Source organism: Haliaeetus albicilla, chromosome 2, assembly GCF_947461875.1.
Source record: "Haliaeetus albicilla chromosome 2, bHalAlb1.1, whole genome shotgun sequence".
In the NCBI taxonomy this organism is placed as follows: Eukaryota; Metazoa; Chordata; class Aves; order Accipitriformes; family Accipitridae; genus Haliaeetus; species Haliaeetus albicilla.
In genome coordinates this window covers 22,353,739-22,377,383 of record NC_091484.1, presented here as the reverse complement: position 1 = coordinate 22,377,383, position 23,645 = coordinate 22,353,739, and the positions used below count along the sequence as shown (strand labels likewise).

Here is a 23,645-nt window from a genome sequence, read left to right as displayed (position 1 = left end):
TAAAAGGTAAAATGCTTCCAAACCTCACATACACTACCTGCCTCTCCCTGTGCATGTGTGTGTGTGTGCATGCATGCGTTACTTTCTTTCACTACTATCGCACATGCTCTTCCAAAGCTATTCACAGCATTAGAAATACAACTCCTCCCTCCAGTGCCCCGTGTGTGTGTGTGTGTGTGTGTGTGTTTGGCTCAGGCTTTCTGCTTCAGCTCACTCCCCTCTGATCGCGGGGCTGACGGTCACGACTCTGCTCCACACCTCCAGGCTTTACACGGAGGGGAGGAGGATCGGATCGGGGAAAACACAGGAGCAGGCACACAACTGACCCACAGAGCCATCGATAACTTACACCCCTTGCATCAGAACATAGGGGAGGGGAGGGAGGAAGGAGGGAGAGGAGAAAGAGGGGGAGGAGGAGGAGAAGGGAAAAAAAAGAAAATCCAGAGAATTCTAGTCTTGCAAATGTAGTGAAACCAAGCGGTTGGAGTTCATTTGCTCTAGAAGAGCAGAGAAGAAAGAGGACATTAAATGAAAAAAAAGCAAGAAAGGTCTGTAGCTTTTTTCCTGATAGTAGCAGTGTTTTAGAGGTAAAATGATTCCTCCGAGCAGCACGACTGAAGTCAGCGTGGATGGTGTGGAGAAACAGAATGAAGTGGAGCAGCCCCCCTCTCCAGCATCAACTACCAGCCAGGAATCAAAGGTAGGTTCTCAGAGACTGAGATTTTTTATTTTTTTTTATACTCTTTCTTTGTTTTGAAAAGAGGTGTGTTGCTTTGATTTTTATTTGGAGCCCTGTGCCAGGATCAGTGGTAGAGTGCTATGAGCTACCTCTGATTGCGGTGCCTGCTCTGACACTCCTACTCCTGAATTCTCCCTGTCACCTGGGCAGCTCAGGAGTCTGAAATGGGGAAATACCTGCCTTTTGAGATGTTTGGTTTGGGGGATTTTTGCTCATGTTTTCTTCTCCTTATTGAAGTAAGGGCCTGGGGTAGTGGTGGGGCTCAGGGAGGGGATCGATGCTAATAGATGTTGTTAGCTATTTTCACACCAAGCATCAGATCACTTAAAGGGTTTTGTTCATGGTTGGAAAGATTGGTTTTTCTCACAGGTTCAGAGAAGGTAATTTTGTCTGGGGGCTTGGGGTGTTTCACCTGCCTCACCTTCTCTGGCAGACCCATCAGTGAACTTTCACTGTTTAATGAGCCAGCAGTTGAAACAGGATTTAAGTGACAGTTTTGGCACAATAATCCTTGTGTACATCACCCAGGAAAGGATTTTTTTTTCCCCACAGCCTTTTATTTATTTATTAATTTTTAAATGTGGTTCAATTCACCTTACTGAAAACCAACTTCCAGCTCAAATGGCATGACCTCTGAATTTTTAATTGACTTGCATATGAAAAGTTTTTCTGCCTGCCAGTATGTTACTTGGAAGATAGAGAGGTAAACAGAGAAAAGTAGTAACCTTACATAATGAATGTTCTTTGCAGCCTATGTGGATAATGTGCTTTTACTGATCCTCTATTACTTACTTATGATTGATATCATGATAGCACCTGACAGATCTTCCTGTGAACTTCATAGTGATGCTATGTGCTGTGTAAACATGTGAAAATAGGGAGGTCCTCATCACTAGGAGCTTACAGCTGGGTAGAGCCTTAGAAGGTGTTTTGTATGATCAAAACAGCTACTTGACAGGGAAGGTTTGTGCTGGCCCAAGTTTAAAGGCAGTGGCTGCCTGGGTCTAACGTGGGAAGACTGCTACGTTATTCCACAGTTATAGCTAGGTTTCTGGAGAGTGAGTCGAAATTATCTGTCTGCGTGGGTAGAGTTCTGACGTGGGCTTTGGGATTTTTTAATTTTTTTTTTATTAGATGCTATACTCCAAGGAGGACAGCTAAGGTATTCCCTATGTAAAACAGCCTCTTTAAAAGAAAAGAGCTCTCCCAGCAGCAATAGCATACACTATTCACTGTACACATTCAGCACTACTGGGACACTGCTGCAATCTTCCTGTTTAATGGGAAATGAAAAGTAAACAGGTTATTGGTTTAACCCCAGGCTCTAAAAGGATCCGGCTGATCGGTACCTAGATCCCCCCCTGAGACCACTTCTCTGGACCTGCTGAATTGTTATTTGGCCAGTGGGAAGCTCAGCCCCCCCCCGCCCCAGTGAGGTCCCAAAAGTAACTGGAGCCTTCACTGCACTGCTAGCACCAGCTCCTCACGTGTGCTAGGCTGTGCATAGGGCCTGGTGTGCTCTGTGCTCCCCGCTATGGTCCTCACTCAGTGCTGGGCAAGTGGTTATGGAGCTCGAGGTGCCGCTGACATGGTCAGGCACTTCATGATGATGGTACTTGAGGGACTTTCCCACTGGGTCACAAAGCACTGGGCCCAGGACAAACTGACTAGCATGAATCCTAAACTGAGAGAAAGTGAAGTGCTGCGTGTAGGGTTTCTTCCTGCTGTTTGTGCATCCATGCACTTGCAAGGATGACAGCAGGAATTAGGCACATCTGGCCAGAGAACAAATAGGCTACAAACTGGTTTATAATCAAATATTATTATCATCCATTTTTCCAGTCTTGTGAGCATTTGAAGCGATATGCTGGAATAAGCAAAAGCTATGACTGTGCAGTTGATGCCGTTACTTGCATACAGATAGTTTTCGTAAATATATAATCTGTGTATATACATTTTAGAACAGCAAATACCATCAGAAAGCACACTGTATTGCCATTTCACTAGATGGAGTCAAAAGAAGCTTCTGATCACAGGGGTAATGAGATAAGCTTTCTTTTTTTGGTGCTAGTAAACAGCAGGATGGAAAAATTCTCAGTGATTTCATAAAGATGTTGTTTGTGCTTGGGTTTTTTTTTTCTAAGAGAATCGATGTACTTCGGAAGCTAAAGACTGAGAAAGGCATAAGTCAGTGCGTGCCAAGGGCCTGTGTGCAAGCTTTTATCCCGCAGTGTCCCCTGCTGAGGGAGCTATCCTGTCGTTCACAGAGAGCTAAGCTTTCTTCAGGTACTCTCTGTTGCATAGGTTAACAAGTTCGTGTCTGCTGCAGTTACTGCAGAACAGTGTGTGCAGTATCTAATTACCCCACAATGACTTGTTTCTGTGGCAAAACACTATTACGACTCCAAATATAGGAACAGAAACAACATGGATAATAGCAGCCTTCAAAATGCATTTGAAAACATTTCCGTGGAAAACCAGTTTTGAAAAACTAATGTAGAACTAATGTAGCAAGCTTGCTTCCAGTCCTGTGTAATCGTAGACAACTGTGGCACATAGTGCCTTGTAGTACCAAAGTCCAGAAAAAGAGTTTTATCCAGCACACTCCAGCCGGTACTCAGAAGATGACACAAGGAGGAGATATTGCAATTCCCGACTAGCGTGAGTTTGAGAGGCAGAAATTCAGGCTTCTACCAAGTCACTGAAATTTGGAAGAATGACTTTCGTGTTAGTCACACACCCCTGTCACAGGGAAGCAGCTCACTCTTTAATAAATGCTAAAGCCTCCTACCACCTTTTCCTGTGGATTAGGAGCATATTTACAGGTGAGCACACCCGGATGCTGAAAGCTGAAAGACTAGACTCATGCATGTCCTCCTCATCATGAGCACCTTAACACCTGGACTTCAGTACTACTGCTCAGAATGAGGAAATTGAAATACACTTTCAATTCACCACATTTCCTGGGCCCTAAGTGCAAATCCATTTGTGTGTTCCAAGTACATGTTTGTCTTATGGCATAGTATATATAACATGACTGTGTCTTTTGGATTATGTGTCCTCAAGTGCTTTACACATAATACCTCCAGTGTACTGTCTCATTAATATAATTTCAAATAGGTGTCTGAAGGGTAGCAAACATGCTATAAGTAAGCCTGTAGCACTATGTATACTGCTACTGTGCTAAAAACCCTAGAGCTTGAATGGTTAAGAATGTTGCAAACCTAATAATTCATTTATTAAATTAATTTATCGGCTCTTGAAAGCATTTACTTCACACCTAAGTATGACATGAGTGGATACTTAAAGTTTACTAGGAGAATAACTTTATGAGGGTACCATACAAATACATGTAATTGCTAATTTTATTACATTCATATGCTTGTAGTTATGGCTCCCACCTGTTTGGGTCCTTCACATCTGGCTTCCAAGAAGGTAAATTACCAGTTTGCCAAAGACTTGTAGATTTACAGCTCAGCAAGGGAGGAAGTCATTAGCTAATGAACCCTAAGGGAAAATTTCCTCCTGGTGGTGGCAATTAAGGACACACTGCACACTCGTACAATCACTAACTTAGCAATATAAGCAGAAATCTAGTGCCAGCAATCAAAGATCATATTTCTGATGTCTCTTATGTAAAGATACCTTGGAATTTAGTAAAAAAACCTAAAATTTGAAGGAATATGTGGCTAAAGAAAAGATTGCTACACCTGGCAATATTTCTTTATGTTTTGGTATAGTTGGCATGTAAGTCTGTTAACTTTTATCCTTCTTAGATTTAACTGACATTTCTATATGAAGAGGAAAGAGCCCATCTGCTGATTTCTTTAGGTGTGAGTCAAGTCATTATTGCTGTATTGTGAATAATGGCTGGGAGTATTCATAGACAATTGGGTATATCTTAGAAAATTCCCTTACCATTTTTAAGTCTGGGGGGGTGCGCTGAGCATCTGTGATATTTGAGCTAGTACCAGCAGGGCTGGTCAGCACTGCTGATCTTCAAGCTATTAGTGTTTCATTTCAAGTATGTTAAACATCTTCCAGGCTCTGCCATATGTCTTGGAAGGGGTATGTCCCTGCCCCTGCCATTGCAGGCAATCTGTCATGCAAAAGTTACTTATTTGTAGATATCAGTGGATATCTGTGAAGACCAAAGGTTTTTTTCACAGCTTTGCCCATTTCCATCTACTTTTTATAAAGTCCAGCTGTAATTGTGATGTACTGCAGTCACGCATCTTTGGCGTGATAGCTTCCAAATTTTCCTTTGAACCAGTTTCATGGACCTAACAAATTGCTTACACTTGGATCAGTTAGGTAAGCTGAATAGCTGAAAAATGAAGAGAAAAAAAAAAGCTAAACCTCCAAATAAATATGGCATCTGGACTATGTATTTCACAAAATAAATGAGTCTGTCTCAGTCTGATACTTCCATACACTGACTATCCAGTGGCCAGTATTCAGGGAAATGCAGACCATTATATTCAAATTCAGGTATAGCAATTCAGGAGATGTAGCACAATTGTTCAAACACTAGCTAACCTGATATGTAGGACATGAAATGGAAGTTAAGGAAAAGTAGCAAGCCAAGAAAAGCATTAAACTTTGAAGTTCAAGATGTAGACTTCATTTACGTATATCCCCACATTGGTCAAGAAGATTGAACTTACTTTCCCCTGTTCTGCTAGTCCAATAGAGCAATATTGTTTACATGAGGTTTCAAAATCAGGTGTTAATACTAGATACTGAACTGACATAAACAGCTTGAAACTCTTTGGATTTAAATAGGATTGCGTGGGATTTAAATCATGTAGGATTTGTGCTATGCTGGTAAGCTGAGATCTTCCCCACTTAAAGAGTTAATACTTTATGAGGCTCCATAAATGGTTACTCATCAATTAATATTTGAAAAGGGCAGGGAGTGTGGTGTACAGTTAGTGTTTCACCCCCCACACCAGTGATAAATATCCAGTATGTAAACTACTGCTGTAGTCTTCAAAGGAATACCAAACAGCTTAAAAAAATCGCATGAAAGGGGAAGAAAAGACCCATTCTCCATCTTAATCTTACCTCCATGCCTCTGCATAGAATGGTGAGTACATACTGTGAAGGTAAGACTAAGGGAAAGAAATGAGCTTAAGTATTTTTATGTGTTTTGATGAAGTGTTAGAACAAATTATGTGCAGGAAGATTTCATTAATAGCAGAAAAGTAATACTCTACCCTATCAATAATTTCCTGAGCAGACTTGTTCTTGTATTTACGTTTATTTTGACTTTTCTCTCTTTCTTACTCTTCTTCTCACTAAAACACTCTGGTATTGTTTTCGCTTTGATATATATGTTAGATCAGTTCCTAGGCACATTGAGATATCTAAGGCAAAATAGAAATGTGATCAGTTCATTCTCTTCTGTCCACACGTTTAACAGTGCCAAAACGAAGAAAATGTCTATTACCTTTCAACAACTAAAGATGACTTGACTGAAACCTGGTGTGGTAAAAAAATGGATTTACTAAAAAGTTCAAATTTTCACTGAAACAAAACAAAACAGTTTTCAAAGCTGGAAGATAGTCCAGTCCTACCGTCTCAGTCTCTTATGCTGTATTCTTTTTCATAATGTAATCCTGTTGAATTCAGGTTTTACCACTACTTTTAAAAGGCTCTCCCAACACCTGGATGCTCTAATGGCTAAGGGATGCCCTCTGCCCCTCACCCCCTTCTAGTTCCAGTCTAAGTTTATTTCTGGCCGCTTGTGCGGCACTGTAATATTGATAATGTTTTAGCTTAAACATCTCTTTTGCATTCTTGGTACAGGTTTTCATCATGTAAGTATAGACTTTCATATCTCGTCCCAGCCTTTTATTTTCTAGACTAAACAAGCCAGACTGACATAAGATAAACTCTCCATTCTTCATCTCATTCTAGTAGCAGATTCACGAACCTGTTTCAGTTTTGAATAATCTTTCTTGGAAAAGGGTGACTGAATTTGTGCATGGTATTCTACATCAGGTCTTGTACAGTATCACTAATGCCTCACTAACTTTCCCAGAAACTGTGCTTCTGATGTTTGTGTCTTCTAGTCACCCCTTGGTCAACCAGAGGTCACCATTCTATTTCTCTGTAATTTCCAGTGGATACAGGATATGTTTGTCTGTCCTCATCTAGAGTGGTTTGGATAAGGTCTCAGGTGCACAAGCTTGCATTTCCACAGCTGAACTTCATCACATTTCCATGTCTCCATCCCTTAAGCCCCAGGCCGCCTCAGTTTTGACAATGCCTCCAAACTCATGTCAGAGGAAAATGGCCTTATGACATGCCTAATCTTTGCATCAAATTCAGTAATAAAAATACAGAGAGCAAGACTGACCCTAAGACTAGGCCAGTGTTGTTCTTTGAAGAACTCCACCAATGACCTTCCTTCAACCTAGTCCTTCTCCTTTCAACAGTAACCAACTCCCATTGAACTTTCCTTAAAATGTCTTCACTACTTCCCTTTTCAATCTTGGCTAATAGATTCCCTTTTGGTAGCACACTCAATAATTTTAATGAAATCCAAATAGACAGAAACTACCTTTGACCTAAAACATTTTCTTTGTCTAGAAAATTGTTCATTTTCTCCAAGACAACTGGTCTAGGAGGATCTACCTTTTTTTTTTTTTTTTTTTTTTTTTTTCATTTTTGTCGAGCACTATTGAAGTCAGATCTACAAATCTGTATTTGCTGGGGTCGCTTTTCCTGCTTCTTGGAACAGACTTCTATTTTACTTTGTATCATTTCTGGCTTCATAAAGCTTATTAAGAAAACTTGTTCCTAGACCTCCAAAGTAAAATTTTGTAATGGAGATTAACTAGTTTCTTTTCTCTCTTTCACCTCAGCAAACACATTGAACTGCTTTTTTCATGTCATACCATCCATTTCTGCAACCTTTTTCCTATTATTCCTATTATTCCTATTATTTTGCCCCAGGATCATTGTTCTGGGAAGAAAGTAAGATTAAGTGTTTGTTGAAGTTCTAAACCAGCCTTTTATCCCATCCTTACCGTACTGCAGCCCATTTCCTCTTTTTCTTTCCCTAGCCTGAATCAATCCATTGACATTTCCTTAAATACCTTTTGCAAGGACTCACTCAGCTTTTCTTGACAATTAATGTGCTTAGACCTAAGGAACTCTGCTTGAAAGCTCCAGTTTTATTTGCACACCGGTTTATTTTCTCTTTTTCTTTCTCTTGTTCCCTTCCCCAGCATTATTTGTGGACTTTTTGCTTATTCTAAAGTTCCTTTTTGAGGTAACTATTTTCATGCAATTTGCCAGGGGCACACAGTCACAGAATCTTTTTATTTCTTTTCGTTTCATCTTCCAGGTAGTATTAACAGATAATGAAGAAATTCTATGCCTCTTATACATCCCAGTATCTAACCGTTTCTGATCAGTTTTGTTTATTAGTGAAGCATGTCTCTAACCTAATACCTCAAGGCTAGCAAAGGCCAAGGCTGTTCCACATCCCATGGTCATCTGGGTTCATCAGCGCTCAGTACCTGCTGAGAGCCAGCACTTGTTAGCAGATGCGATGACCTGCTTACATAGCTGAGCTGCTTTCCAGACCACTGCTAAGACCTTCATACCTTCAGATGGACACTAGCTTTGGTCCTTCTGTGTCACACTCCAAAGTGTGATGTGGTCTAAAATATATCCCTAGGGAGCTGAGAGTGCTGAAGGCTTGGAATTTCTTCAAGGGAATGTAGCATGTCAAAGGCTACCCTCTTGAAATCCAAAACATGGCTTAGAGGTTCATTTTTCCCTTACACTTTGTTTAATTTAAATGGAAGTAAATCATAATCACCTGATAGAAAACTATAATTCCTTGTATGATGAGCATTTCTCCTATTGCCTCCCTGAGCCATTGCTGTATACTCTTGATAGGCAGAAGATTGCATATTTGATAAATTTGTGCTCATGTTTGTCAGGTAGAGGACTAATCTTTCAGATGTGAGCACAAGTTGAATATTCTTAGCACAGTCTTCAGTCCTGTGCAACTTCCAGTTGCAGAGGCAAATGGTCATTCAGTATTAAATGAGCACTGCCTTCTCCAGGCAAATGAATGTCTATATTCTAGCTGAACCATAAGCAAACTTTGCATGTTCATTAGCAAAGAGAACCAGCTGTGAAAATGAGAAATCTATGTGTGAAGGACTGAAATAACTTGACCTTGTTTTCTTTCGACATATGCCTCTGCTTGAGGAAACTCCCTTGATTCAGTAGACCAACTGATATAATATATGATCCTTGTCAGGGAATTCAACTCAGGAACCCTGCAAAACATGTTTACAATGGATGTCTGAAAAGCAGGCTTCTTGTGTCTTTGACATCAGCAGTTGAATATGACAAATGGCTTGCATATCTTCTTATTTATTAAAAAAAAATTAGTCTCATGCCTGTAGTCTCACAAAAATGTGCTAGACACTCATAGAAGTTTTCCCATTGCAGGTCATTGTTTTTTAGCTGACCTGTTTTTCACTGATGAGAGTAGTTTGCTAAGCACTGTCAAATGGAAGTCTTACAGTTTTGGGGCTTTATTAAAATGCCACATGTGCACTGCTTTATTAATAAAGATCATTTTAGCAGTCTAGTGTTCTGAATAGAAAAGCAAAATGCAGCTGACCTATAGTAACTGATGATTAGGTTTAATTGAGAAAAGAGCAAAATACTATAAACTGGTATTCACAAAGCTATTAAAATCAGCATTTAGAATATTTTTTTTTTTTGTAGATTATTCATCAGAGTAAGACAAAGAAATGTACACTATGGAGGCACAGCACAGGTGAGAGAGCAAAGTTGACCTGACAGATTGTTATAGCAAATACTGTTGAATATGATCTTAGAGACAGACTTGCATCTCCATTACCCCAATATTTAACTTCATTTGGTTTTTACAGAAATTGCTCATGCATAGTGAAGGGAGGCATCAGCTTTTGTTGGCCAAGAGTCCAATTTCTGGCATGACGCATACAAGTCACCTCCTCAAACATCACATATATAGGTGTACTATTCATTACTGATTTGCCGGCATTTTCCCTGCCAGTTTAAATGCTGTAGTAGCAATTCTCAAAACCAAAATGTCTTGGGATTGAAGTGAAAGGCTGAAAACCTTGACCCAGCCTCACTTGCTTTTGTGCGTACACAGGGTGAGAAATAGCCTTGGACTGAGCATCTCTGTCCTCACAAGTAAACTAAATATACTAGGCAACATGCAACATGGTAAACTTGGCAGACTGCCACTGACTTCTGTGCAGTTAAATTGAGGATCCAGTTGTTAAGACATTCAGGTCCATATGCATTTTTAAAATGCACCTACTGTTAAGTTATCAACCAATATCAATCCTCTCACAGATCCAGCATATACAATTTTTGTTGTACCTCTTAGTGTACTTATTTATATTACTTACAAGTGCATGTAGCATATTTCTCACTTATGGTCACACATCCTCTTTCAATTCAAATTATCTAATTAAGGAATTATTTACAAATAAACATAAGGTGACTTGTAATGATTTGCCAGACATTTCTGGTAAAGAACAGCCCAGTGAAATGTGTGCTTGTCGAGTGTTTGGGGTTTTTTTTCCTTTTTTTTTAAGTCAAAACTTCTGGTTTTGAGGAAATATTCATTTTTCTTGAATGTGTAAACTTTTGTCAGGAAGCTTTCCCTGGTTGCAGGTGAAATTTCAGTCAAAAGAGGAGAAAAATGCATCCTAGATTAAATCATACAGCCTCACCTGTAATTAGAGACCAACTTTAGGCGGTTAAGTTAGTAGTTCAGTCTCCCTATGTTATAAATGGAACACAGACTGAAATTGTTTTATCAAAGGTGATTTAGAGGAAAAGCCTGCCATATGTGCTCTAAATTAGCCTCTCTAAGGGGAAATCTTTTTCCAGTAACCATAGTAGGTGGCTACAGCTGAGTTAAAAGCTTGAATTTAAGTAGGGTGAACACCACTGTGAATTTGTCAGGGTGAGGTCTTGAACTTTGCCTACAAAAACTGGCCAGTTGTCTGTTCCCCTGGCAGGTTGGTCTGTCTGACTTTCCCCTCTTCTGCCCACAGGTGTCTCAAAGACATTTTGAAAGGCTGCAGTTGTTTTTTATGTCAATGTGGAACAAAATAATTCAAACTTTGAAAATTTTTGCTAAGTGGAACTGCTGTTTTCCAGCCAGCCCTATAATGGAAAGTTATGCACCTATGACAAAAAGAGAGAGAAATGTGAGCCTATCCAGGCTTCAAAATGTGAAGTGCTGCTATTAAACTGTAGCCACAAGATGAATCATGTATCAGTTTCATGAAGTATGGGCACACGGGAGTCTTTGGCAAGTTCACAGCAGTTAGATCTATCTTCTGTATTTAGTCGTAATGACAAATGGACTTCATCCTCCTGGCTGTTAAAGATCCAGGCGAACAGTTAACTTGTTTGCTAGCTCACCCACTCGCTCTCTACCTTTCAGTGTTTCTCTCTTTCTTTCCTCTCTGTTCTTATTCTCACCCAGATGCTTTAATCCAGGACCAGGCTCTCTGATACAATGAGCCAATGCAAGGTCTGTCTTTATAGGAAAAACTTCCAGGTTTCCAAGTTTAGCCAAGTCTAAAAATTCCTGTTAAGAAAATGGATGGTGGTTCTTCTGTTAGGGGGAGGGACCTTTTATAAACACTGTCTGGATGCTGGCGCTCATGCCATAAGTACACTTGGAAAAAAGCAAACCCTACAGTTTGCACTTTCCCTTTCACCTATACTCAAGCTGTGCTTACTTTATTCACAAAGAAATGCGTTAAGTTGCGTTTTAGTTTCTTCACATTGTCTGGTATTACGTGGTCTCTTCCTTGTGCCTGGATGCCTATTGATCTCTTGATGTAATCTCATGTTTTCTTTATATGTCTATGTAGGAAACTATACATAAATTTAAAACCCAGGCAATGAACTAATAGAAAACATTCCTTATGCGGAAGAAATGAAGCCCTCCTCTTAGTCTCCCCTGTCTTAGTCTCCTCCTTTCTGGGTAGGTAGCTGAAGACCAATGCAACTCAGGAGATCCCTTTTCAACTGCACTGCCAGTGAAGGGCTTTTGAGCTCCTGCCTCCCCAGCAGCTTAGGCTCCCACAGACTTCCCTGAGCTGCGATTCTGCGCTTTGACAGCACTGGCTTTTTTAGCAGTTCCTGTCTGGTGTCCAAGAGAAATACTCTGGACAAATGATTCCTTAGAGATTATCAAAGTTAAAATGAATGCAAACAGCTGTAAGAGACCTACTTGAATCCTGCTAGAATGTAGATAAATGAAAAGCATTTCACAAAGGTTCAAAAAATGACAGCCAAGCCTTAAAACAAAAATCTTAATGGCGTGATTTGCCTCTGAGGAGCACTCAGCTGTGACTAGAAGTTGGCCATAAGAAGTAGCCACTCAGTCTGGTCAAAAAAAGTCAGACCTTTTTTAAACAAGATGAGAAAGGTAACCTATTTTTTCTGGCACTGTAGGCATACACTGCAATAAATACAATATTCCTGAAGTAGCAATAAAGATAATGTCATTTGGTCTTTACTACCAGCTTCTGAGTTCCAGAAAAAAAAAATCTTCTTTCCATGAGTTATCATCCCTCCAGTACAGTTGTACTCATAGCCACTACTGCAAATAAAAAAAGCACCAACTGACAGGAGAAAACGGATATAAATCTCAGATGTTAGCACTGCACTTGCTTTTCAGTTCAGCAGTGGTCAGTAGCTCTGATTTCTGCTGTAATATGTGACTCCCGTTATAAGTCAGTGCTACTCTGCTGACACCAAGAATGGTACCTACTCTGCAACTAGACTAGACAAAGTGAGGCACTTCATGGAAATTCCCCCTCTTACACAGCATTCATATTCATATTCTTTAAAACTCTCTCTGTCCTAACTTGACTTTCCTTTCTTCTTCCTTCCTCTATTCCCCTGCTCTCCTGCCTGCCTGAATCCCTCATGCAGCCCTGTGCAATATGCTGTTCCTGTTGAAGTCACTGGTATTATTTTTGTCAGACAAGGCTTTGCAGTTTTACTGGTTCAAGATCCCTCACTTTCCTGTCAAGTAAGTAACTCCTATTAAACCTGTTGGTATCTTATGTCAATACCAACAGGTCTTTTCTCTCTCAACACCAAAAATACGAAGTTTGGATATGCTTCATTTAGTAGGTGAGCACAACCTCATAACAGTGTTACAAGCTTTTTTTCTTTTTTTTTTTTATTATTATTATTAGCTGTCTGCAGGCTTTCATTAGCAACAGTTTAACTCTAGAGGATTCTGAGAGACTTCAAAAAAACTCTTCTAACATTCAGAAAAAAAATTGTAGATCTTCAGAAAGAGTTATAGTCTTAAATTCTCTACCTTTCTATTTGTGATATTCTGTATGTAACTATCTTTTTACATGAAGCTAGCTATCTCAGTATAAAAACACATTTTTGCAGTTCAGACAGTCATTTTAATCTTGAAACTTTGATAGTGGTAATTTGAGGAGGAAAGTTGTGCAGCTGGTGAGGATAAAAATAAAATGTTTTTGTTTTGCAGGGTTGATCTTGAAACAATAGCTGGCTAAAGATGTTCAGCAGCTTGGAGGTTTAGGAAAAAATATAAAAGAAATGGATTAGGCTGAGGCAAAAGGAGTCAAAGATGTATGATAAATCTCATATATAACAACTCTTGCCAATTAACATTTCCAAATATATGTATTTACATTGTCAATTTCTTGAAGCAGTGTTTAGGCCTTCAAACATCTCCATAAATTGCCAAGTAACTGTATGTCATATATATGACAATATCTTCATCAAGTTAAACAGAGTCTTCATGTGGAGAGTGGGCCTGTTCTTTATGTAGTACACTGAATGCAGTTTTTGCTGGGCATGACTAACGTGTAATAGCAAGAAGACAAAAGACAGACTGAGATGGAAACTTTCTGTACTAGTAACAGGTTCCTTGGAAACTGGTACTACAGGCATAATTTTCCCCAAAATGATTTGGAAGTACTTTTTGAAAATTAGAAAATGACAAGAATAGATGTGTTGAAAGGGATAAATGCATGCCATAAGTTGCAATTTGAGAAGTGCTTTAATGAAAAATGTGCCAGATCTGACTGGATTTGGAAATAAACAGATCTCTGACATGGTGGACAGTAAGATAACTGGATGGAGAATGAATAACAAGGAAGATGCTGTTGAGGTAGGAAAAAATTTTAATTGGCACAGCATTTGTTATGTATCTGGTAGCTGCTGTAGGACTTTAGAACTAGAAATATGAGATGAAGGAAACTCGGTGGGTACCCAAGTGAAGCATGGAGAAGCGCAGAGTAATTAACTAGCTTTGCTCAACCTGTGCTGTCAGCTTTTCCCCCAGATCCAGGGCTTCAGGCCAGAGTGGTGCCAGGGCAGCAACGTGGCTCTGCACCAGGACCTTATGGGTCCTGTTGGACTTGACTTGTGGTGTCAGACCCTGGCCTCCAGAGTGGCTGGCAAGAAGCAGCGTTCACAGGATGGGGCAGTGTCAGTCTTCAGGAGGGATAAAAAGAAGATGGAAGGCAGCAAGTTTGCTACCAGATTGCAAAAATATGTACAAGGGGAAGGGAACTGTGAAAATGAAAAATCAAAGTAAACCAATAAACACTGCTAATATTCTGTAAGGCATAAGTTCCTACCCCATCTCCCACTGAGAAGAGTTTGAAATGGAAAGATGGAAACAAGTTGTAAAATTTGGATCTGAATCTCTGTTTGTGAACAGGCAGCAAAGAAGGGAGTGCAGAAACCTGTGGGATCAAATAAGTCAAAATATCTACGACTGGGGGCTTATAGCCATATAGCGCCCAAATTCTGGCACTGTGTTTCTGGTTCTTTCTTTGTTCAGAAAATGAGGTATCATCATCTCAGAGTTAAAGCACAGTAGCTAAGCGAGAAGTTTGGGCAGAATTAATTCACACAAAGTATGAATTTGAAACAGCTGTCTAAGAAAGACAAAAGAAGCAAGAAGCATAGGTGTTCCCCTGGATCTATCTATATTGGGTTGTGGAGGAGCAAAGATTGACAGAGATGGTTTAAAAAAAGAGGAGGGCATTGAGAAGGGTCGAATAAAGTCAGCCAGATAATAGGATGCCAAATTTGGCCAGGTGTTTTTTCATGCTGCATGCAGAAAACATTTGGTTTTAATGTACAGTGTAAAACAGTAAAAAAAAAGTTTCATTTCAAAACAAAAAAACTAACAACCCAGCCAAACCCCAAGCCTTTACTCGGGAAACATGCTCGCTGAAGTCAGTGGGAGTTAGCAGTAAGCAAAGACCTTAGGATTTGGCCCAGTGACAATAACTTTGTTGTAGAGCTGAGGACTTAAGCATTTTCATTGCGAAGCAATTTTAACAGCATAAGTTTGGAACCCCAGAAGTAGGACTGGAAACACTGACAGAATATTAACTATAACAACTCCCAGCAGATCTCAGTCTTCCTTTTTGTTTTAAGATGGTACAAATGTGATTATACAGTATGTGGGATCTGGTGCTGATGTTAATTTGCCCTCAGTTAGTATCAGCCTCCCTGCCAGATGTATTTCCATATTTGCTTCAAGAGACATATTACCATCTAAAGCATTATAAAACAGCTCTGCTAAAAAAAAATAAATAAAGAGGAAAAACAAATGAGTAAAATAAATTAGTGGAAACTATTGCTATAGGTAGACCAACACTTTTTAGCAGAATACTGGTTTGGTTTTTTTAAAGGTCCAAAGGGGTCATATTGAGCTTTAATTTCTCATAAGATCAATAGTGGAAAATAATGATGCACACTTCATAGGTGGACAGACATGAGATACAGTCAAGGATGATTAATTTTACATTCGCAATCACATTCACTGCAGATTATTCATGAGCAGGAAAAGAAGCAAAACTCAGGCCCTATTATTATTATTATTATTGAAGAATCTCAGCAGGTAGATAGCAGTGTAGCTTCCTTCACCTCAGCAGGGCTGCCTGGATTTACATTACTCTGAAATCCAGCCTTTTAATCTTCAAATTTCATTGTGCCACTTCCACCGCAGCAAAGATTAGTAAATGACTAAATCGGGAGTTACCAAAGGGAAATCACTGTTCCATTTAGAAGCTGAAATGGAAAAGAGATATCCAAACAGGGCAGCAAAATGTGGGATTCCCAGAAGGGACTTCAGAAAGAACAATCCAAATTCCTTCTACGTCAAGAGACAAAAGATAACCACACGTATGTCTCATCCTAATGGGGACAAAGTATGGAGATGACCAGCTGCTTAGCAACCAGATGCCTGAGGTGAAACCCAAAGTACGAAACAAGATGTTGTAAACATGTACATGTCTTGAAACTGCAAGTACGGGGGGGTTAAAAAAAAAAATGGTAGGTCTGTTCCTAACAATCTCTTGCTTTCTTTGTTAGCTTTCCTGTTGGTTTCAGGAGGAAAGACCAGAGACAATTCAATTGCCAGACCATGAGAGAGAGAGAGGAGCCACACAGAGGTTTGCAGCTAGTTATTCCACCAGCCACCTTTCATAACCTGAATTATAAAAGATTTCCTGCAGCTGGTGCCACCCATGTTGGAACAGCTGTTTAGCAGCAGGGAGAATATAATCCTGGATATAAATATGGGATTTCTAGTCTTTCCCTCTGCTTGTGAGAGGAGCAGCTCTTCTTTTGCTAGGTGAGGCAGGAGAGGAGATCAAAGGGACAAAACATTTTCCAACCCCGATATAAAACAAGCAACAGGCTTTGGTCATGGCTGAAGTGTTGCTTAGTTTGATTTGTAATGTGTTTTGATTTATGAACATGTTCACAAAGGAGGAAGAATTGACAATCATTGAGCTCAACACAATGAACCCAGCAAATCATACTTTGGGACTGTTAATCTGATCTTCATGAATCGGATGATAAACTTTGGAAAGATACAGTAAAACTTCTCTGAAAATTCTGGTGAGTTGTTAGCTTGAAATGCTGCAAATTTGAGAAAGTTTCACTGGTTTTCCTCTCTGCTAGAAGCATGCTGAACACAAACCATGGTTGAGTGATATTGCAAGCATTTTCCCCAAACTAAACTTTAATCAAACCTGTTAGAAAGTTTGAAGAAATACTAACAGAGATTAGATCTCTCAGGAAGAGAAATGTAATATGCACTCTTTTCTTTCTAGATTACTTTTTCTAATATAGCTTGATTAAAAGAAAGGAAAGGATACACGAACATAGGGCTGTTCAAAAACACAACAGCAAAAATGCTGTTAGATATAACATTTGAGAGTTTGGGCTAAATGAATAAATGGGGGGGGGATTTTACTTAGTTTTTTATTAAAAAGCCTTAAAATTTTCTGGATTTGACATGCATAGAAGTATCGTTATATTTATTTTGCATACGTTTCCTCCTTTTTACAAGATGTTTTAAACTCTTTAAACGACTGTGAGTCTTTTGAGGTTAATATGAAAATATATTTGGCAGGGAAGGTAATACAAGCTCAGGGTAAGTCGCAATTGCAGAATTTCTAATGCAGTGTTTACTCTTTTTTATGCCTTAAGACAGATATGAACATAACAGAGACAAAAAAGGATTTCCCTGAGGTTTGATGGCAATTGTTATAGTTAATAAATTATTTCTGTTTCCTCAAATCTGTCACTCCCTGGACTGCATTACTTTGTCCTGTCACACCTTATGCTGAATTTTGAAGATATATAGAGGAATTTGGAGCACAAGGGAGGCTTTTTCATATTTTCAGGCCTTAAAATGTTCAGCACTTTATTTCCTGTTTGTCTTGCATATTTGCTAATCCTGGTTCTCTGAAATATTAGAAGAGGACATACCCCAAACTGTAGGATAATTTCCAACCAACTGCAGGAGCAATTGTTTGAGAACTAGATGAATTTTTCAGCTTGGTTTAAACCAAACCAGAGTCTCGTACAGAATGAACAGGTCTGCTGAGCAAACACACTGTTTGGCTACATGTGCAGACTGTACCTCTTGATAATTTAGAGGTCTGCCAATTAGAGATGCAAACACACAGCCACCAAGGATGTAGTACATCAGGAGAGGGCTGAGAACGTGTGATTCACAGTGACATTTGTAGGAGCAGTGACAACTGAGCATCCCTTCAGATTTCATGCTCTCAAACCCTGAGGCTCTTTCAGGGATTTTTGCTGTTATGCTCTGGCATGCCAATCAGAGCATTTCATTGTAGTTAGGGCGCTACGTGCAAAACAAAATCACAGAAAGAGCCCTGCCTGAAAAGGTTGATATCCTAAATAGGTTTGAGGATCAGTGAGTGGTTTCAAAACCAGTGTAGGGTGGGGACGAGAATCTGAGGATGACAATCAGAGCAGCAAGAGCCAACCAGAGTAGTTGGAGGTACCCAATAAATCACTATTATATTATTGTTAGGTATTATGGAAAATGTCTCCCCTTTGACTAGTCCAATGGAGCATTCAAGCAGACAGTTTGATATATTTATTTTTAACAATAATAACAAACATATTTGTTCTAATGCCAGCTATGCAATCTGCTTGGGAAAATACACAAATATAATACGTAGCAGATTCTGAAATAATGAACACTCCCTCTTTGTCTGTAGTGGATTAAAAGGATACAGCTTCCAAGAAAGCTGGCTGGGGCAGACACAAATACATGATAGGGCCAGATTCTCAGACTGTGTAAATCAGCTACAGCTGAAGTCAGTTCAGCTAATTCAATTTGTACTAGTAGAGTATTTGTACTATTTGTTATTTAGAAAGAAGAAGGTAGAAAAGGAATCAGCTTTGCTCACAAATTTTATCAAGGATGGTTTGCCAATAAACAATACCAACCCCATAAGTGTTTGAAATATCCTTTTATCTTGTTAATGCTGTAAGACATGGTACTTCTCTCATCAGCAGGCAAACACACATATTATTTATGAAATTGCATACTGGCTTTGGGCATGTCATAATCTTATTTTTGCTCATTAAAATGCCAAGGCAGTGCATTTTCAAACCGAATCCAGAAAAAAAGCCACCCTTGACTGTGCTCAAAAATCACTGACTTTTGTATCCCTCAATTTTAAGAAGAAAATTATTAGCCTTCATGCTCACAAAAAGTAAGCACTTCTGTTGGAGCTGGTTCCTTGTTTGCTCTTAATCAGCATAGCCAGCTGAAGCCCAGCAATGCTGCAAGGCTAGCTTACACCCAGGTAACATCCAACCCATCAACAAACCTAGTTAACATCTGATGCCTGAGGGTTGCTAATACAAATTGGATGCTCCTTGACCCAGAAAATGGACTGTACTCAGTAGAACAGATGCCATTCATTAAGACTTTTGCTCTTTCCCTTATTTGAAAGGCTTTTGGTCTGAGTCCCTTTTGGTCATATCCCATGTACCTGACATGCTCTCTAGTGAATCTACACATCATCTGGGCCCTATGCATTTAAGTCTTTCTTTTATAACAATGTGAGAGTCAAATAGTTTGGAAACTTGCTCTAAGAAGCTGAAAGGAAAAAGAAATAGTTCGTTACAGAAGGTGGACGTGAAAGCAAAATCTGCTGACAGAGCATTTTTAGTCTGCATGGCTGAACAAAATAACTACATTTTATAAGAATTGCAGGAATCAAACTGGCTTGATGGCTCATTCCAACTCTGTTAATACCCTGCATTACTTGTAATCCATCTAATGATATTGTTAACACTAGCGCAAAGAAAGGGATAGAGAAGAGCAAGCAATATCTTTTTTTTTTTTTTTTTTTTTTTCATTTCCAGCACAGTAGCAATACAGCAGACAGCTGATGTCTGAAAATGAGGGCTTGGTTATATGGTCTGTCAGTAAAGTACAGTTTATAAGCCTGGTTCATTTGTTCATTTCTCCTGGAAGATAGTTAAGAGTGGAAATGTATAAAAATAATCTCCCTGTTGGCCCCACACTGCACAGGAGTCTCTGCTGCTGGCAAGGCTGGTTAGCAGTGGCTGAGAAGGGAACAAGACCGAGCGTGTTGGGAAATAAGGTGATGTGGGCAGACTGCATGAGGGTTGCTCTGAATGCCAAAGCTGATGGCCCAAGCAAACTAATATGTATTATAAAAAAATATAATATAATATAATATACAGTTTGTCCTCCTAGTAACCACCATTCACTCTGAGATCACTAAGGAAGGAGCTTCAGGAAGGGGAATGAAGCATCTGTGTGTAGGAGGTGGAAGGAGTGAGGCTTTCCCTGAGCTTTGAATGGTGAGAAGGTGTGATGAAGTTGTGCTAGAGAAATGGTGATGGCATAGGGCATTTCAGTTTGATTTGGGATTGTGGTTTCAAAGCACATCTCCCAGTTGTTGCTGCTCATCCCACTTTGGTCCTTGTTGTGGCACATAGAGCACAAGCTGCATCACTTGGGGCTTTGCCTGTGCTCCAGGTGTGCACCTAATGCACACCAGGACTGACAGGGTGGTCTGGTTCAGAGTACTCTGTGCCCTGAAATGCATATGGTATGTATGCTGGGTCCTCAACAGCCCCTGTTTCATTCTCCAGCTCCTCTCCTACTGAGCCATGCTGACTGTAGACAAGCTAGAGAGGCAAGGGAAAAAGAGTTTCTAGATAGCAGGGAATAGTTAGGAGCCTGAATAAATTACTGTTTGCAGGGTGGACAATTACCTTTTGTAATTGCAAAGCTAGAGATTATAAAACTGCTCAAATCACTAATATTTTCCCAACTTCCATGGGAAGTTCTTAAACCAAAATTGTAGAAGAGTTGTGTGCTTCCAATGCTTAAGTCAAATAAAGCCTTGGTGAGGGCAGGTGTAATTCCCATTCACATCAAAAGCAGTGGCACCTAGTTAACACTAGGAATAAATTTCAATAGCTGTCTTTTTGCTGCCTCCTGTTTTCTAGTTACAGCAGCTCAAGAGTTGTGGAATAGGGCAATTAGGAATAGAGGAGGTGCTGATAAGCTGTGCTTCGTCAGAGCTTCCAGATCCCTTGAAGCTTGAACATTCAGTAACTCAGAGGAAGATGGAGATTGTGCTGGAAGATACTGAAAAAAAAAGGTTAATCAAGCTCTAAGGTTGAGCTATTGCACTTATCTCTACCTTGCCTGCAGGGTTAGTATGTGCGGTCACTGAGAGTCTGTGTGACTGATAAAATGCTTTTAACTAGAGACAAACTTTTTTTCCCCGACTCTAATTTCAAACCACAGGAACATCCTGGATTTGATATCAAGGGTTCATGTTTCTGAAGTGTCAATGTTGTGAAGTCTCGTGATGCTATCATGGGTCTAGAAAAACTCTTGTGCTTGTGGGAATTTTATTTTTATTCAAATGAAATCTAATTTGTAGCCTTCCTTGCAGAGGAGAAAATGTGAAAGGCTTAAGAGATTTATCTCAAATACGTTTCTTAAAGCCTTTTTGTGCTTGGTTTAGGGTTTTTTTCAGTCCCAATTCATGATGTTTCATTGAAGTGTTGAAGTAAGTATTGAGTGCAGAGCAAACCTAGTTGCAGGTTTTTCCAAAGTTTGGTAGTATTTCTTCCTAAGATTTAGCTTTGGACTCATTCACTCTGCAGAAGGAAATTATAAATAGTAAAATCTGCATACTTTCCTTTCTATTGAAAGAGCTGATTCCTGCCTCGGGTGAATGCTATAGCAGCTCTGTTAGGAGCCAGTGGCATCACAAGTGCATTAAATCAGCTTATGGCAGATCAAAATTAGGCACGTATTACATGCCTGTAACACATGTATATATGTGTTTAATTACATTTGAAATCTCCCAATAAAAGAACAGGGCTAGGCCACAGCAAACTTCAAAATGAGGAGATGGTGATATTTAAGTAAGGGAAGTGATGCTCACTTGACTGTAGCATAACAATCACTTAAGCTTTTATGGTTTTATAATTTATACTATCTATACAACAACCTGCCCTTGCTTGGGCCAACTTTTCCTGAGTAAATAATCACATACCAGTACCATATTTCAAATTCTCTCATGGGCCTAGTATGAGAAAGGAAAGTTGGATCAAATTTTAAAACCTGGTGCCAATCTTCTATTGCCCTGTATACTCTCACTTATGCAAGAAGGGAGTAAAACACTGTTCTGAGAGGTACTTTTCAACAGTACTGAGCAAAGTGTATATTTAGCTGTGCAAAATGCTGAACGTTGACTATGTTCTGCATTTTTTGCATAGTCACTTCTGTACTCGCGTAACCTATTTGGGATATAATAGCTGCAGGCTTTTATTGGTGGTTTAGGTATGCAATGCAAGCCAAACAAGTAGGTGTCTTCCATCCTGAATGCAAATGAGTATGAAATCTGCATTTGGGTATTGACAAGGATGCCCACCTTGTCTGGAAATTATTTAACTACATTGACATAGGACAGTGCTCAGGGAATCTCAGAGAGGACTATTAGCTTGTGCAGAGGTGCCTACCAAATCTGTGAATGTAACTTGGTCAACTCATTCTTGAATATGTGTCCTGGTCTGAACATTGTGGTTGGAGATGGACGGAGTATGCACAGTTGCATGCTCACCTTAGGGTGTATGCATATGTTTGGACATGCATAGCCTGAATGCTGGACTGCCCTTCTTTGGAAAACTGTTGACTTTTCTGCCTGGGGAAGGAAAGGCTGCTGGTACATCCCTTGACTGGCAAATGACTGTGCACAAGAGAACGGGATAAGGATAGTGAATGCAGAGCTCCTTAAAATATACTGCATACATTGTCCAAACTAGCAGGACAGTTGTTTCATGATTAAAAAAATACCGTATTGCACAGCTTAGTCTTCTTTCTGTGGCAGAAGCAGCATTTCGAAATATAATTTACTTCATGTGGCACTGTAGAAATGGATGGCAAATCAATAATGAATGCCATTTCAGTCACCTTATGGTGTTGTAATTCGCTGTGTTTTGCTACACTAATTAGGTCTGACTTCAGTGAGAAGCATTTCAGGAGCAAGGCGGTGAATTATTGCCGAGTTCCTGGCTGTCACCAGGGAGATGAAGTAATCTCAGTACTGAGTAACCTCAGTGATTTCAGGAGCTGGTGACTTAACATCGAATCAGAAGAGGGAGGATCTCACATTTTGTTGGTGCAGTTGTACAGCGAGTTTTGGCCTCAGCTAGTCTATGGCTTAGGCTTCAGCTGAAAGAGCTTCAGAAACCAGAAACTGCTCTTACCTTGTAGTTGGCATTTAATGACTTAATTGCTCTTATTTCCACATTCCCCCAGAGACTGAATGTTTCTTGCAAACAGGTATTTCCTTCATTTGCATCCAGGGCTCCTCCCATGAGCCCAGAGAGAGTCATGGGTGAGAGTGGTGCATGTGGGATGGGCCCCTGTCTCCAATCCCTCCCTGCTCCCAAAGTCACTGTGGAGAAACAGCTCAGGGAGCAGAATGCAGTTTGCTTCCATGTAGAAAACCCAAACACTCTTAACCAGAGGCAACGGCAGCTCTTTGCCTGTTCATTGGACTCGGGGAGTTTGTTGTGAAACATGTGGAAGAGAGCTGGAGCATCTCCCTTTTCCAGGGACAAGCTGCTCATGTCTGAAGGCGGAGAAGAGGCTTCCCCCCGGGATGCCTTGAGGCTCCTCTCCGACAGCATGCTTTTGGCTGCATCGTAAAGAAAATGGATGGATCAGGAATAGAATCTAGGGAGAGAAGCGCTCCGAGGCCACGAAGTCAGTGTGACAGATCAGTGCCATGCTTCTTTGGGAAAGTATGTGAACTCCTTCCCTTTATATTAGTGTGATTCATGATTCCTGATCTTCATTGCTTCTAACATAAACAGTTTCTAATATAAACCATTCCTGCTGGTTACCACAGACAGCCTGAGCAGCATGGAAAATTTTAGTTGTTACATCACATTCGCCCAGAGAATTGCAGCAGTGATTGAAATGATTTTGCAGTGGTTGGAA

At 39.9% G+C, this 23,645-nt stretch overlaps 1 protein-coding gene across 2 annotated transcripts in view; it reads left to right on the top strand.

Annotated features, from left to right (window-relative positions):
* Nucleotides 1–207: 207 nt before the first annotated feature.
* STAC (SH3 and cysteine rich domain) overlaps nt 208–23,645 on the top strand; it is a 74,004-nt gene continuing 50,566 nt past the window's right edge. The window contains exon 1 of one of the 2 annotated variants that reach the window (XM_069809706.1): nt 208–700. In XM_069809706.1, coding sequence (XP_069665807.1) covers nt 593–700 — 108 coding nt within the window. In that variant the 5' untranslated portion in view covers nt 208–592. Of the gene's footprint in view, nt 701–5,724; nt 5,829–23,645 lie in introns of those variants that run through there. The other variant, XM_069809715.1, reaches the window with a different exon arrangement.